The sequence below is a fragment of the Nematostella vectensis genome, chromosome 7 (assembly GCF_932526225.1).
Source record: "Nematostella vectensis chromosome 7, jaNemVect1.1, whole genome shotgun sequence".
NCBI classification, from domain to species: Eukaryota; Metazoa; Cnidaria; class Anthozoa; order Actiniaria; family Edwardsiidae; genus Nematostella; species Nematostella vectensis.
In genome coordinates, this window is record NC_064040.1 from 2,960,053 (window position 1) to 2,975,787 (window position 15,735).

The window sequence follows — 15,735 nt, forward strand, 5'->3', positions numbered from 1 at the left end:
GGAGGTTCCCTTTTCTTGGGGAGGGGGGTTGGACTCCTCGAATTAAGAAAGGGATGCCAACCCAGTTAAGAAAGACGTTTATCAAAACTTTTTTTTTTATTGTGTCTGTCTGTTTGTAGTTACATAAAATAATACCAAGACGTCAATAAATAAAAGCTATTTTTTTTCGGTCCAATAATAAATTAGTAGCATCTAAAAATAATCCGCAATGGCATTCTATTTAGGCCTTTTCAAAGAATATGTCATCAAAATAATTTTTCTTGTCTTGTTCTATTTAAAAATATTCTTATTTATTTGAAATCTCAGTATTTATTGCAAAAAGAGTTATCCCTTCCCTCTATCTACAGCAATTATAACTAGCGAAAAAGTCAAAACAACCTTTCAACATACGGCAAGTTTAGTCACGATTTCTTATTTTTCTAAACTATTCAAGAGCAGGGCATTGTTAAAGGCATAGTAATAACGTGTTAACGAAGGCGTCGGGAAGAATCATGCACATGTTATTTGAAAACTGGCATGATAATGTGGGATCAATTGCTTATTTCCTTCATTTTATGCCGATTATGGATTTCACAATATTTCTATGATTCCAAGTGGCATACAAAACATTAATGAAAGACGCATGGTGAAAGGTAATCAATGAGTTTGATACATCACTAACTCCTTCGTGCTCTTTCATTTTGCATTTGACAGAGTAAATCCCTAGGTAAATGCAACAGGTGTTTTTGATTGTTCTATCAGGGGGCGGTTATGAGCCCAGGTACATGCCGTGTCAATGCATATTAAGGGGAATTCATTTCTTTAAAAGGGGGAGTATGGGTGAAAAAAAATAAGCCAGAAATATCCTTGTAAATGTTCATCGCATCACCTAGTCCAGACCTTGGACTCTCTTTGCGCACGACATTCTAAAACGCGAGCCAGAATGTCGAGCGCAAAGAGAGCCCCAGGTCTGGACTACGCATCACCAAAAGGAGGCCTAAAGTTTTTTTTTAAGGTGGTGTTACCTACAACAAAAACTTCGCAATACATTGTATCGTGGAAAGCTTTTGACCGTCGCGCAGCACACACCTTTCCGCGTATCATTTCATTCGACAACATGTTGCGTGTTTTTGAACCCGCTTCGAAAACATGCATCACAAGATGACGAATATCTGGAAAGTTATTCCGTGTAACATTTGTTTGGCAACATGTCAGAATGGATACGATACAATGCATCGTGAAAAGTTTTGGTTGCATGTTATCCCGTGTAACACCACCTTAACTTTGCTATGGGGGCGAGGAGGGACCTGAGACCAATAAAGGATTGTTACTGGCTACAGCTTTGGTTATGTCTGTACGCCTCTTCGATTGTCCTGCTATGGGGGCGAGAAGGGACCTGAGATCCATAAAGGATTGTTACTGGCTACAGCTTTGGTTATGTCTGTACGCCTCTTCGATTGTCCTGAACACCATACCGCACGTGTTGCACGTGTGCAGTTTCTCGTGTCGTAATCTATTCCCCAGTCTAACAAACGCGGCGTTACAAATGCTACAGCGCCACAGAGTCTGGAACCTCTTCCCCTTGGACTTCTGCGCGTTGGACTTATTGGCAGGCGCAGACGGCTCAGTGATGATAGGAGTCCCAGACGGCTCAGTGATGGTAGGAGCCACGGACGGCTCAGTGATGGCAGGATTCACAGACTGCTCAGTGATGGCAGGATTCACAGACGGCTCAGTAATGGTAGGAGCCACGGACGGCTCAGTGATGGCAGGATTCACAGACTGCTCAGTGATGGCAGGATTCACAGACTGCTCAGTAATCGTAGGAGCCACGGACGGTTCAGTGATGGCAGGATGAGCAGATATCCTATGATTCAAAAGCAGTAGACACTTGGCGAATGACTCTCCGCAATCTGTGCACGTGTAAGGCATGCAATAGCGCGTTTTACGAAGGGTATGCTGGGTCAGGTCCTCCATGGAAGTGAAGGAACTCCCGCACATGTGGCACTGGTAATACGTGTCGTACAAATGCGCCTTCGATACGTGCCGTAAGAAGTTATTCCTGGAAGAATACACTGAAAAACACTTCATGCATCGGTAGTGCTTCTCGAGATATCGCATCTCAGCTTTACTAAAAACAGTCGTCCTATTCTGGTCTAGCGGTGCGCCCCTTTTGTCTTTTTGTTTGAAGGTCTTCGCATGCCATGCATTGTGCTTTGCGAGACTGGAGCTGTCTTTGAACGCTAATGAGCAGTGAGTGCACTTGTGATCTGAAAATTCCATTTTGGAGGGTTTAGCGTTTGGTTTCTCCTCCACTTGAGAGTCCAAAGCAGCCGTGCTATTTTCATGACATTGAACGTCACTCGCCTTCTTGTGCCATGCAAAGTGCCTCGCGAGACTTGATCCGCTGTTGAATGATTTTGAACACTGAGTACATTGATGATCGCCAGACGCGCTGCTGGATGAACTAGCTGCTGGAGTCTTGTTTTGAGACACCCTATGTGCGTCATTTGCGATCGCAGTTTGGCTAGGTATTGCCTTTACATCTTGTGGGCTATTGAGTTTCAATCTCTTCCTATGCCATGTCGTGTGCTTCGCGAGACTTGAGTAGTCATGGAAAGATCTAGAGCAAAAAGTACACTGATGAGCAAGAGACTCCATCGTGGTAAGACTAGCCGTTACATCATCCTCTTCTTGTGGGTTGACAGATTTTCCCGTCATCTCATGCCGAGCTTTGTGCCTCGCAAGACTTGAGCTGTTGTCATAAATTTTAGAGCAATGACTACACTGATAAAAGGTAGACTCCAGTGGACTAGCTGTCTCAACTTCTTGTGGGACGTCAAGTTTATGCGCCTTCGCATGCCATGCCAAGTGCTTCGCGAGCCTGGAGCTGTTGGAAAATGCTTTATAGCAGTGAATGCACTTGTGAGGATAGGAACCAACTGTCGCCTTCTTTCCTTTAAGTTCCTGCTTGTGAGATGTCATTCTTAAGTGCCAGCCAATGTGTGTCGCAAGACTAGAGCTGTTGCTGAAAGATTTGGAGCACTGAGTGCACTGGTAAACCGCAGACTCTGTCGTGGATGGACTAGCTCTCTCCTCTTCTGGTGGGCTGTCTAGTCTTCGCGTCTTCGTATGCCATGTCATGTGTTTCAAAAATCTTGAGCTGTTATTAAACTTTTTTGAGCAGCAAGTGCATTGATGGGCAAATGGCTCCGTCGTGGATGGACTACTTGTTGCCTTCACTTCCTGCGTCTCGTGCTTGTTGGGTGTTTTCCGTCCGTGCCACCCCAAGTGTCTGGAGAGACTCGCACTGTTGTCGAATGCTTTTGAACAGTTATTACACTGGTAAGCACTGGAGTCCATCGTGGTTGGGACTGCTGTAGTTTTCTGTTCTTCCCGTGTCTCCTGCTTGCTTGGTGTCATTTTCTCATGGCACCTCATGTGCCTAGAAAGGTCTGGTTGAGTAAGGAAACTTCGGCTACACAACTGACACTTGTGTTTCTTAACCGCATCGCACTTCCCCAGGTCCATATGCTTCCTCAAGAAGAACTTATTGTGAAACACACGTTGACATCTGTAAGAAAACAAAAGGTAAGCACTGTAAGCGAAATCAGTGTAAATGAATGAGCATCGACTTTTAAAAGCTTTCGGCTATTCGACTGTAAATGTGCAAGAAACCATTTGAAAGCCTCGTAAATTCGGCAACTGAGTAGTTTCGCTGAGGTTTTAAGGATACCGTAGACCCAAGCGGTAATTACCCCGATCGTCCCGGCAAAATCGCTTGCGCTCGCGTCGGATTTAAGCAAATGCCAACAAACTATATATCAATTTAAAGCTTGATGATTGTTCTTTCCTCCTAAGATAATCATTTTTTAATACGCGCTAAATTTTTAGTGCTTTTGCCTGGTCCGAAGTGCGAAATCGACAACTTTTAAACATGCGAATTATTTATACACACCAAAAGCGCGTAACCTCCCGGGATCTGCTTTATATCTTTCGTCATGTACTGACGTCAAACAGCCTCGTTGATTAATAATCAAGGGTCAAACTAAGGAGTGGAATAATTTTTCTTCTTTGGATACAACGCGCTAATTACATTCGTAGCAAAAAAAGCTGTTGACTATCCGCGGCACGGTGTGACAGAACAATATCTATACTCGACGCTTGCCAATTTGCGCAGGAATCGGGCGGTTAGAAGTGTACCTTTAATTCACATATTTAGAGTAAGATGGGGTGAAATTTGATTGCGAGATTTCGGGGATTGAAGTTGTGTAAGCATCATTAGAGGCGGCGTTACAGTAATGACAGACGAAGAGCAAATAGAGCCGCGTATGGCAACCAATCACATCGCACGCTCTACACGCAGCGTGTAAACTCTTAGGCGCTCAAATGTCATAGCGCTAGTCGTGCAAGTGAAGGAAGATGCCTAGACCGAAGCGAGCTTGCACGTAGAAAAGAAGAGCGCGGAAAACTTAAAAAGACCACGAACGTAGACAACTCTCTGTTTCGGACTTTCTTCCTCGCTTAGCCTTCTTCGAAGAAAGCCAAGGATTCTTACTTGGCATAGTTTACAACTATTCAAAATTTAAAGTAAACGCCTATAAAGTTGATATAAATATGGATAAATCTTGGATAAAACGTCGATAATGATACTGACGCGCTTGTATGCAAATTAGAGGGAAAAGCAGTAAAACTAAGTTCCCCGGATGTTGATCGCGGGACTTTGAGCTAAGTAAACATGATTATGGGATTATTGACGCCTTCGAGAATAACGCAACACTCGTTCGAATTCGGTTTTTCTTGAATATCTGGCGGAGTATTTAAGGTTTTGGTGTTTTTTTTGGCTAACATCTAGAGTGTGCCTATTGTCATCGAATGGCCTAATAAAAAAATTTTCACCCAAATGAAGCCATTTGGGTCTACGGTACCGTTAAGCGTTAGCCCTCAACCTTAGGTTGATTTATTTCAATGATTCTACCATGCCTACGCAGACCATCTAGTTATTCTAGTCATACCTATCGTCTGGTTCATTCAGTCAACAACATCAAGTCTCTAACCTGTAGCACTGATGGAGAGGTCGGTCTGGGTGTGCCTCTGCGATGTGTGAGCACTGGTGAAGCATCAACTCGTTCAAACTTTTCAGCTTCTTACTGCACTTGTCGCATGAGTACAGCCTTTCACTGCGCTCGAAGAGCACTTGGTAGTCTTGACATTGCTTGAGGTGCATCACAAGATTTTTACGCCAGAAATACGACCTCCCACAGTGTATGCAAGCATGCCTGTGGTCATTCTTGCCTTGTTCAACCTGATTAACTGAAGCACTATCAGAAGCATTAGCCTCAATCGCATCTAGGTCGCGTTCCTCGTTGATATACCCTTTCTTTCTCTTGCAAACACTAAGGTGCCCGAAGAGACTCCGCTTTGTCCCAAATCTCTTATCACAGTCTTTACAACGGTTGCCTTTTGGTCCAACTTTCTTGCTATTAGTAGTCGAGTGAGCGTTCATCATATGTACAGCAAGGTTGTCTTTACGCGAGTAGTCCCGGTCGCATACAGGACACCAGAAGGGCGCCTGCGAATCGTGCGCTGTTATGACGTGCTTTTTAAGGCTCGACATTGCAAAGAAAACCTTCTTACAGTGCTTACAAACTAATCGCCGATCTTTGTGCGTGAGTTGATGCTCTCTTAGTTCCTCCAACAGTGCGAATCGTTTATGGCATTTTTCACAACGGTGGACTAGAGGAAGAGATGTTATTATAGGCTTCTGCTTCATGGATGGCTTGCTAGGCGCCTTCACGTCCCCATTGGTCTCGTCTACGGCAGAAGATGCCCGAGTTTTACCCATAACATCTTGTTTCTGCTCCGCTGCGACAGATGACCCATCAGGCATGGCTTGGGAAAGGGTAGCTCCCTCGGCCACTTGCTTTAAGGTCTCCGCTTCTTCAGCTTCCAACATGGCCTTTCTGGCTCCTGAGTGAAAGAAGAGGTGTCTCTCTAGGATGCTTGCTGACGTGAACGACTTAGTGCAATGTGAACACCCATACAGCTTGACCTTATCAGGTACCCGGTACTTGTATGTGAACGTATGCAGATTTTGTTCTGAATATGAAGCACAAGCAGAAGCATCTTGAACAGACTGCACTTGACTTAGAACTTCTTGTGGATGCTGCGAATCGTTGCAATGCAGATCTTGTTTAGAATTGCTAAGCATACAAGCAGGCGATTCTTGGGCCACTACAGTATGTGCTTGACTTGGTAATTCTTGTGACAGGATGGGCTCCATCTCACAGTTTGTCTCCTTTGTGACCGTCGCAATAGTTACTTCTCTTTCACGTGCATACTTCAAAGACCTCTCGATTTTGCTATCTGAAAATGGAGCAGGGAATTGATCGAGCAAGGTGCCAGACGGACAGGGCATATCTGCGTCTGAATCAAGCTCAGAGTACTTTCTTTTCCTAGATGACTCTTTGACACATTGGGTAAGACTGTAGTCCGTCTTCAGAATGCTTGAAGCTGAATCAAATATCTGAGTAGAAGGTGGAACAACGTTTGGGTAAGGTGATTTCCCACCAGTTTCTAGCATGGCGTCTAAGCTCTTTGTTTCAAGAGACCATCTATTATGACCATTCTTCAGTAGAGAGCAGTCGCTATGTGCTCTTTTGCAGATTCCATTGAATAGTCCACTGGTCTGTGTTGAGTTACAATTCAAACCCTTAAAATTATCGGTAACTTTTAAACCGTCTGTCCATAAAGAGCGGACGTGTTCCTCCTTAGAATTTTCATTAAGTGGCCAATCAGTCTGTGTTGAGACATTATTAAAAACCTTCAAGCTCTCTGAACTATTGCCCAGTTGCTTTTTCTTCAAGTCTTCCTGGGCGTTGTGGCAATCTTTAAGCCACTCAAGAACTTGGCCAGCTAATAGATCAGACGTCTCAGTGCCAACGGTACGTGTGCCTTTACTAGATGCGATCAGGTCAGCTGCTTGACCTGAAGCCTGTGTACACACAGCGTACAACTCTTTGCAGGGTGCGGTCCCTTGACTTTCCTCCACTGGGTCGCTCTTCCCACACACAGCCTTGCATGCCTTGGCGAATACGTCCTCCTTGATTATGTTAGTGGAGGATAGATGGTCATTATCGCGGATTCCTTGGTCTGCTTTCTGTAATAAAAATTTCAACAGGCATATCAAAACCTTTCGCACAATAGTATCCTGTTCTTTCTCAAAATAATTGTATGTAGCCAATGGCTGGCAAAAAACTTTTATGAACTTTAAGCTCTAATATCTGCACTAACTTTAAAGTCCATCCCAAATAAAACTAAGTAGATACTGTAACATTGGTTCTAAAAAGAACTGTCACTTTTTGCAGACAACTTGGTAAGACTCTCCTATATATGCTACGATATAAAAAGAACTGTCACCTTTTGCAGACAACTTGGTAAGACTCTCCTATATATGCTACGATACGAAACTTACAGTGTATTGGTCAGCCAGTCTATGTTCTCCAGTTTCTTTATTGTAGTAAAATAAAATCTCTCCAGATCTGCACTGGTATGCAAACCATGGATTTGTCATTTTAAGCCTGAAATCAGAAAAAAAAATCAATGATGAACAGAAAAAGGAAAGAAATTATTTAAAATACACTATTTGCTTGACTTCGCAGGTCACTCCAATATACGCAAACACAGGATTGACTGAGGGCAGTGCGCGGTCAGAGGTATCATATGGAAAATGCATGGTATTTGAAGATTCCTTAATAAGAAATGACCCGATTTTTGGCCACCAAGTAGGGTGCACACGCTCCGTGCGCACACCTTGGTGTACAGCCCTGCTTAATGCTCTAAATAAGCACCTGAATATGAGGGTAAATATGAATAAGCACGTCCCCTAAATACGTTTTTTCAACATTTACATCATCAGCTTAGGCTTTTATTTCCTATCTGCACTTTAAAAATGCTCAAACAAACATGCATATAGTCTGGTCATGGGCTAGGTAGCATCTATAAATGTAACAGATTTATCTAGGAGGCAAATACTAAACAAAACTCTTTTCGTGACCATACCCAGGGAGGATCCAGGGATTCTCAGACATCCTATTCCAAGTTTTAAGCCAATATACTGTACAGTGTGGATAGCAAGAGGCAGAAATAATGAAAATGAATGCATGAAAACCACTGTTGCCTGGCACATTTAATTTTAATATCGCTTACCATGCGTTTATAGTTTTAGCAAGCTTGTTTTTCTTGGTCACATATTTATACACTGCATGAAGATAGAATACACCAATTCCAGTTTTTTGTGATTGTATTCATTCTTCTGGTTCACGAGCACGACTATTTGGGCTTTTTGTATTTATTCTGCATCAAGATAGGATATTGAATTTTAAGGGGGATCAAACTGAAGTTTTTGAAAGTTATTTTGAAGGTCTACAATACATTTGCTATGAATCATTGCACTGAGGGCAATACATGGTTAAATTGTTGACCAGATGGCTCGGAAAATGGCACTTTTGAGTGGATAGAAATTATTGCCAGATATTCCAAACAAGGAGTTGAATATCTAGTAATTGAAAATATCAGCCATCAAAACAGTCCAGTATCACTCTACTTGGCACAGTACAGATGTGCTGCTCTGAAAAAGAAGGACTCTACAAAAGTGAAAGCACTTACATTAGCCCTAGTCAGTCACGCCTTTGTTGTTGTTTTCATTCAACATTTGAAGACAAATCATACTGTATGTAGAGTAATTTTGAAAAACCATATAAAAACAATTCTCCCAAAATCAGCAAATGGAAATGGATGCTTTCTCCTACTCGACATTTTGCTAGAATGATAAAGTTAAAGCTGACAGAGACACATAAGGTTTCAGTGTGCTTAAACACAATAAGGTAACAAGGTCCTTTAAGCCTGTGCGATGTAGTGAGACATTTAGGGAAGAGGAAAAAACTGATATATTGTACAGTATATGCATCACATTGGATAACATACATCATATGTCATTGGAAAGCTTGAAACATGGAGATAAGATAATCCTGTTTATTTCAAAGTTTGCTAAAATGGTTTATGATGAGATTGTCCTGTTGGGCAGTTCTTTGTTACGGATGTTACATTCAGAATGCAATTTTTGTGATTTGTCCCCTTGTGATTTAAAAATATATAAGTTTAAGCCAAATCTTTGGTGGTAAAACAAAAGTTGGTTATGAGATAAAGCTTCAGTTAAATTGCTGAGAAATTAGGCCTTCAGACTAAATTGTTATTTGTGTGAAAATATGGTGTTACTGACGTTATCAAGCTAATCATTAATTATCTTAAAATAACATTTCAGTCTACCTAAAAACAAAAAAGAATCATTCTTCAACTAGTTATCTCAACGATATGTAATTCATGAACTGGCACTAGGAGGAGGCAAAGTGAACATTCTAACCTAATATTGAAGGAAGAATTGCCTGGGGATTTTTTTAAACATATGAATTGAACATTCTGAATGAGGTCTTACAGTAAGGTAAAAAATACTCTTTAAAATAATTTAAAAAAATTCTTTATCTGCAACATTACAAGGGCATGTTCTCAACGACTGAAAAATTTACTGAATTGAGGCTCCTCTTGACCCCCAATTTAATTCCATGTATGTATGGAAGTAAAATGGTGATCTAGAGGAGCTAAAATCTTAGACTAGGGAACTAAATTTAGAGAAAATTAAAAGAAAGAGTCAATACCGTGTTCACTCTTCAAATCTCCAATGTTAATGGAAGCAAGACAATCTGGATAAAATTCTTAAAAAGAATGATAAAGAAGATAATGATAAAGAAAACGCTACATTGTCTTCCATCTTTTGTGAGAAGGTATCACAGAATACAGGAACATCCATGTATGAATATGACATCAGTGATGAAATAACCAGCACTCAATCCAATCTATCAAGCAAAAACATCTATCACCATGCAGTCGTTCTTACGGAAACGAAAACTGAAGATTAACACATTGACCCCTCAACCGGCCTGTACCGGCTTTGGGAAGTACCCACAACCCAAAAAATTCATAAATTCAAAATAAACACAACAAGATGAAGATACTCAGGCATCAGTCTAAGGGATAAATGGTCTTGCAGATATGCATCCAACCAAGGTGTTGGCATCTACTCTTAAGCCAAATAATAGCACAGGTTATTTGACAAATCTCAAATCAAACAAGGAGAGAAAAGCAGAATCACCCCTCTCAATAAAACACTCAAAATACCACACAAGGAAGAGAGATCAGCAAACACAGCTCAAGACACAAATAGATACCTTTATTCTGATCCTCCAGGTACATTTCCTTGGCCTAAAAACACAATGTCCAATCCTTGAAGGATTGTACAACCACGAAAATATCTTTACGTATTGCAAAGCATTCTGGTCGATCCAGGGGAAAATTCACGAGGGGAGGGCCAGTCAACACTCCTCTCCCCAAAGTCAGATGGTTTTTTATAAGTCTTTTCACCCCGAAGCCAAACGAATCAATTCCAGGTCATACAGACCCAGAATAGCAGTGTAAACAATTTTGGAATCAATTTGGTTTAAAAAAAGACAGCATTTAGGAGAGCTGTGGTGATTCATTAGAAAATTATTTTCTCATCCGGGCAAAGCCAAACAAGAAAAAATCATCATGAATCCACCTTTGCTTGCAAATATCCATAAGCAAAGCACTCAATTATGCCCCAAAAGACTTCATGATGTCCTGAGACACTCTCCTTATATGCTCATAGCTGTATTTTTGATGAAAAATACAAGCAACCATCAACTTGTGCTGGCTTCAGCACAACGACGAGGGATTAAAAGTGGGGACCGCAAAGCACTGTTGGAAAGCTTGGATACCGCTGACTAGGTGCAGCTGTGTTTGACTTTAACGGGCTGTATAAAACACAGAATAGGGGGGAGGTATCTGTTTTCAGTCTGTTTTTGTAAATTCAGCTCCAAAAAAGCCAGGAGTCAATGGGTTAATCAACCACGCCTAGATTTTAATCAAAATAACTAGACCTTTTTAGACTTGTGCTGTGACATACACCAGTGGATTGGATCACATATATGCCATTTCTAGCAAGTGAATATCTTTAACCTAGAAAATAGAATTTTTTTTACTTGGACATGACTGGATTCATTGATAGGGATGATATGCATAGCTTTTTTAGAAAAAAATGCCCAAGAAAACATCAGATTCAGGCAAGGTTTTGTGATAAGATTACTTTGACGGTGAATATACAGGAAAAGTACCAAAAGTGGGTTGACACTGCTGCTTTGAATTTATAAAGGCAAATATTTTTTATAGAATTTGGGCTCCCTGTGGTTTCCCCAATGGTTTTAACATAACAATTATCTGTTAGAATATCAGCCATAACTTAAAGGAGACTTGTTTGTCTACCAAGCAGAATTTGCCTACACTGTTGTATGCACCTAAGCTTGCGAAAAAGGTATTGTTCTCAGGCAGTGAGGCAAGCATGATTTTTAGGGTGTGTTGGTTAACAAAACTCTATTATCCTAATATTATCTAAAACCATGGCCAAAGAACTTGTCTTGTCACCTATTTCACTGGGAACAAGAAGGCCGCCTTAACCCAAAAAGACAACACATGGGCTGTAGAGATAGCATCTAGAAATAATCATTCTTCAATTAGATAACACTAGTAGCCCATGACTATGAAGAGTGAAGACAGTGTCTGGAAATTATACGTACAAGACTCTGTCATCAATGAGGTAACACTAGTAATACATGACTATGAAGAGTGAAGACAGTGTCTGGAAATTATACATACAAGACTCTGTCTCCAATGAGGTAACACTAGTTCCACATGACTATGAAGAGTGAAGACAGTGTCTGGAAATTATACATACAAGACTCTGTCTCCAATGAGGTAACACTAGTAATACATGACTATGAAGAGTGAAGACAGTGTCTGGAAATTATACATACAAGACTCTGTCTCCAATGAGGTAACACTAGTAATACATGACTATGAAGAGTGAAGACAGTGTCTGGAAATTATACATACAAGACTCTGTCATCAATGAGGTACAGTAACAGTAGAAGCGAATGAAGATGTGATATGATAGATTGTGTGGAAGGCTACATAAGTAAACATGGTCCATAATGATAATAGTTCCATTAACCTCAAAGCATCTGTTAATCACCACACACCTGGATTTTTGGTGCAGTCAATGACTAAAAATCTACTGTATCATCAAAAGTTTTCTGAAAAGGGGGCAGAGAGCATCAAAAGTTCTCCTATTTGATGGCAGAGAGTGCCAAATAAAAATAGTTTAAAGGGGCAACCTTAAAAAAACATTCAGCATCTAAACTGCTGCAAGGGAAAAAAATCAAAGATCGAGTATTCCTTGCCCCCAAAACAAAAGTAGAGACTACTAGTAAGTAGAATAAGGGTAGTGGAAGTCAAGGGTAAAACACCAGACTCTTTGTACTTGGGGTGGTTTCTAAAAAGAGGCATAACTTCCACCAGGAATAGGAGCTTTTCTAGGCATAAATCCACTATTCTAAGCATGGCCAGTAAAGAGATGGCATGAATCCACTATTCTATGTATGGATAACAAATCAAGAAAAAATAAATCTTCTTAAGGAACCACTCTCAGGTGGAAGGGAAATAATTTAACAATCCTGACAAAGAAGTGTTTGCAGATTTTAAGTCTACCGGATTTGAACCTAGTATAAACAAGCCCCTAAGGGGTGGAGCGTTTGGCATTTGACAGAGGGGGGAGTGGCTTTTTTTTTTTTTTTTTTGCTCAACATTTTTTACCCGGACAGTTTTTCTGCTCAATTTTTCATCCCAAAGTATGTGGCTATTTTTGCCAGTCATTGCTTGCTTGAATCTCTTCTTTGGAATCAGACACTTCCCAGGTCAAATATCAAATGGTCCATCCCTAAGCTTTGAAAATACCTCCAATTAGAAAACTTGTGAGAAACACATAGCAGTAAACAAGGAAAATGATTCTCCAAACCCTTGACTACCAAGTTTGGAAAATGCTGAATAGTTATTTAGCTTATAGTCTTCTGAAGCAAAATTCATTATTTCATCTGGCATTGTTTGGATTCCAGTAATAGCTATACTAGGTTTAATGATTACAAGGAATATATAGTGTATTTAAACAGTCATGTAGATGTTTCCCTCAGCATAATAAGCCAGCCAAAATAATCGAAGCCAGTCTAAAAACTTACCATTCAAGCAACAAATTAAAAACACTGAACCTTCCACATCAAGCGCCTTAATATTTGCATAATGATTTTACCATCATATGGGCACGCTGTTTAAAACCTTCATGATAAATCAAAGCCGTCCTTTTTTAATAAATCTAAATGTATAGATTTCTTACCTCCTGTTAGCATCACAGAAGGTTTCATTCATCGTGAGAAATTACAAATTCTTTCGAGGTGCATAGAGCACTACTTACGAAGGAAAGAGAAATAGCCTAAAGATGAGCTAACAACATCTAGAGCACTCAATAACTAGAAATTAATTAAAGCACAGGCCACCATACGCATTGGAAATGATAAAGCTATGGATGCTCTAGAAAGCAACCTTGAAAAATTGTGAAAAATATACGATGCGCGCCTAGGAATGGAAGCTCACCAAATTACCTTCGAGGTCCAGTTTGGGTCACGTTGGCCACACTAGCACTTCTTAAAAAAAAAACTAACTTCATACAAGGAACAATGCATCAATTCTTCTATTCATAGTACTCACTCGTTTAAGAAGAGTTGATAGTCGTGAAGAAGTGAGGGGAATGCGTAGTGTTCGTCAGGAAAATTCGAAGTTTGTCACGGAGAAGATAGACTCTTCACTGCAGCCATCTTGTGGGCACATCCTCAGAAGGTGAGGACTAGGTACTAGTGGTAGGGGTGAGGGCGCGCCGAGATCCGAAGCTCACCAGGTACATGTATAGCAGTGTGCCAACGTGTGGCGGATGAAAAAGAAAATCGACTAAAATGATAAGAGTTCGATATGAAAGCTGCGCGTTATTTTATATGGTTTGAAAATTAGAAAAGGCATTATGCTCAAATCAGGGTAGAGCTACAAAGATAAGTTGGGGAGAGGGAAAACTGTCAATCCTGTTACAATCATTGGCACACACAAGAGCTGGAGTCTATGCTAACAAAAGAATGTTATATTTCATAGTGTATTTATTTTTTATGTTAGCATATTTGCTCCAATATGGCACTAGTTGATAGCATGGGGGCTTTTAACCTCTCTGGAATGGACTACCCTGGGACAATAAACTTAATTTAATTTTAAATAAAGGTGTCTATGTCTATTGGCAAAGCTTGTGTGAAATTTGCTTCACAAAATAGTACCCTTATTTATGTACCTTGTCTGCATATTGTGTAATGATACATTGGCAAGCCAGTATTAAATAAAAAAATAAAGTTTTCTGTTTGGGAATCGAGATATGGTGTTGAAAAGCAAGGTTTCCTATTTCTATCAGTGCCAGGGAGATGCTAGTGAGGCAGGCTGTTCTATTCATGATGCCCTTGTGTACACTTGAAAAAAGGCAAAAAACTGTTCTCATTACATGGCAGTCCATAAAATAATCAAATAGGAGGGGATTGGTTTAGGTTTTGATACTATACAGTATAGCATAAATAAACCCCATGAGGCTACACAGGGACATGCTAGCACGGGGCACATCTGCCCTCCCCCCTGAAATTTGACCCCCTGCAGGGGCGGGTCCAGGATTTCAAAATGGGGGGTGGATAATGACCAGGTAGACAGCTTATAACTGATCTTGGTAGGTCACATAGATCTATCAATACTTCAGGCTGAATTGGATTTGTTGCATCAGCAAAGTCAAGGAGGCAAAGGCACATGGACAGTACCTCCGGCCCCCCAGATATTTTTTTCATTTTTTTCTTTTTATTTTTTTACTCAAAAAGAGAGATGGATATCCACCCAATCCACACACTCCTCCCATGAATCTGCCCCGCCCTGAACAAAATTTTCTAGCCGCAGTTGTTATATTATGGGCTAAGTAATACCAGCGAAAAGGTACATCAGAAACCATATAAAGAAGAGAATAGTTAGTAGATCCCTAGTTTTTAATAATATATATTCCTGATATTGCCCATCATGTAGCTTTAAGTTCACTTTTTTTCATATTTTGAGTTCACTTGATGTCTAATGCAATTCGCAGAGTTTTTTGCTTCAAGTATTGAGTTTAATAATCAGCATATGTACTAGCTTGCAGAGCATGCCCAAGCATCACTGCAGGCTGTGAGGGCATGCCTACTGTCAAATGGTTCAAGTAGCATTAGTATGTAAAATCCCTTAAATTTTGAGAATGACTGAAATGCAGTTTCACATGAGACTACAAATAATTTAGGGAAATAAACGTACGCAAGGTTGAACTAGTATGTTTACGCAGTGAGGCTGATGAAAGGCTAATGCTAGAAACATCAACAGAAATAATAAGATTTCAACCTTGTGTTGTATATTTCCCGTATCTCACCACTCTATGAATACCACATTATTTTTCAGTCCTGTCTTTAGTTTTTCTAGTCATACAACAGACTTTTCACATTTTGACTCCAACTGGAATGTAACACATATTTACCAAAGTTACTACCATTTCTTGTAGAAACATTGACCTTTTTCAACATTGGAAAAATGAAAACGAAGTTGATCATAGCATAATCATCTAAACAACTCAACACATGCTAAAAGTGTAAAGCCTATGATTTATTATTTAACAGTTATTTTTACAAATATAAAAATGGAAAA

General features: G+C 40.3%; 1 protein-coding gene across 2 annotated transcripts; it reads right to left on the reverse strand.

The window, feature by feature from the left end:
- Window positions 1-81: 81 nt before the first annotated feature.
- On the reverse strand, window positions 82-13,862 carry LOC116615088 (zinc finger protein 91). Of its 2 annotated transcripts, XM_032376736.2 has the most exons (5): window positions 13,705-13,862; window positions 13,599-13,640; window positions 7,454-7,559; window positions 5,037-7,138; window positions 82-3,553 (listed from the first exon to the last, which is right to left on the reverse strand). In XM_032376736.2, the coding sequence occupies exons 3-5, from the start codon at window positions 7,550-7,552 to the stop codon at window positions 1,396-1,398; spliced, it is 4,359 nt and encodes a 1,452-aa protein (XP_032232627.1). In that variant the 5' UTR covers window positions 7,553-7,559; window positions 13,599-13,640; window positions 13,705-13,862; the 3' UTR covers window positions 82-1,395. The 2 variants fall into 2 exon arrangements, with proteins under 2 accessions (XP_032232627.1, XP_048586553.1); XM_048730596.1 differs by lacking the exon at window positions 13,599-13,640 and having other exon boundaries at window positions 13,705-13,861.
- Window positions 13,863-15,735: the final 1,873 nt, after the last annotated feature.

Bases quoted from the DNA above. Each gene is read 5' to 3' on its own strand.
- LOC116615088 (XM_032376736.2), bottom strand. From the start codon at position 7,552: ATGACAAATCCATGGTTTGCATACCAGTGCAGATCTGGAGAGATTTTA. The intron at 7,139-7,453 runs GTAAGTTTCGTA...TTTTTATTACAG, and splicing joins GACTGGCTGACCAATACACT to AAAGCAGACCAAGGAATCCG. The intron at 3,554-5,036 runs GTTAGAGACTTG...GTTTTCTTACAG, and splicing joins CCTCTCCATCAGTGCTACAG to ATGTCAACGTGTGTTTCACA.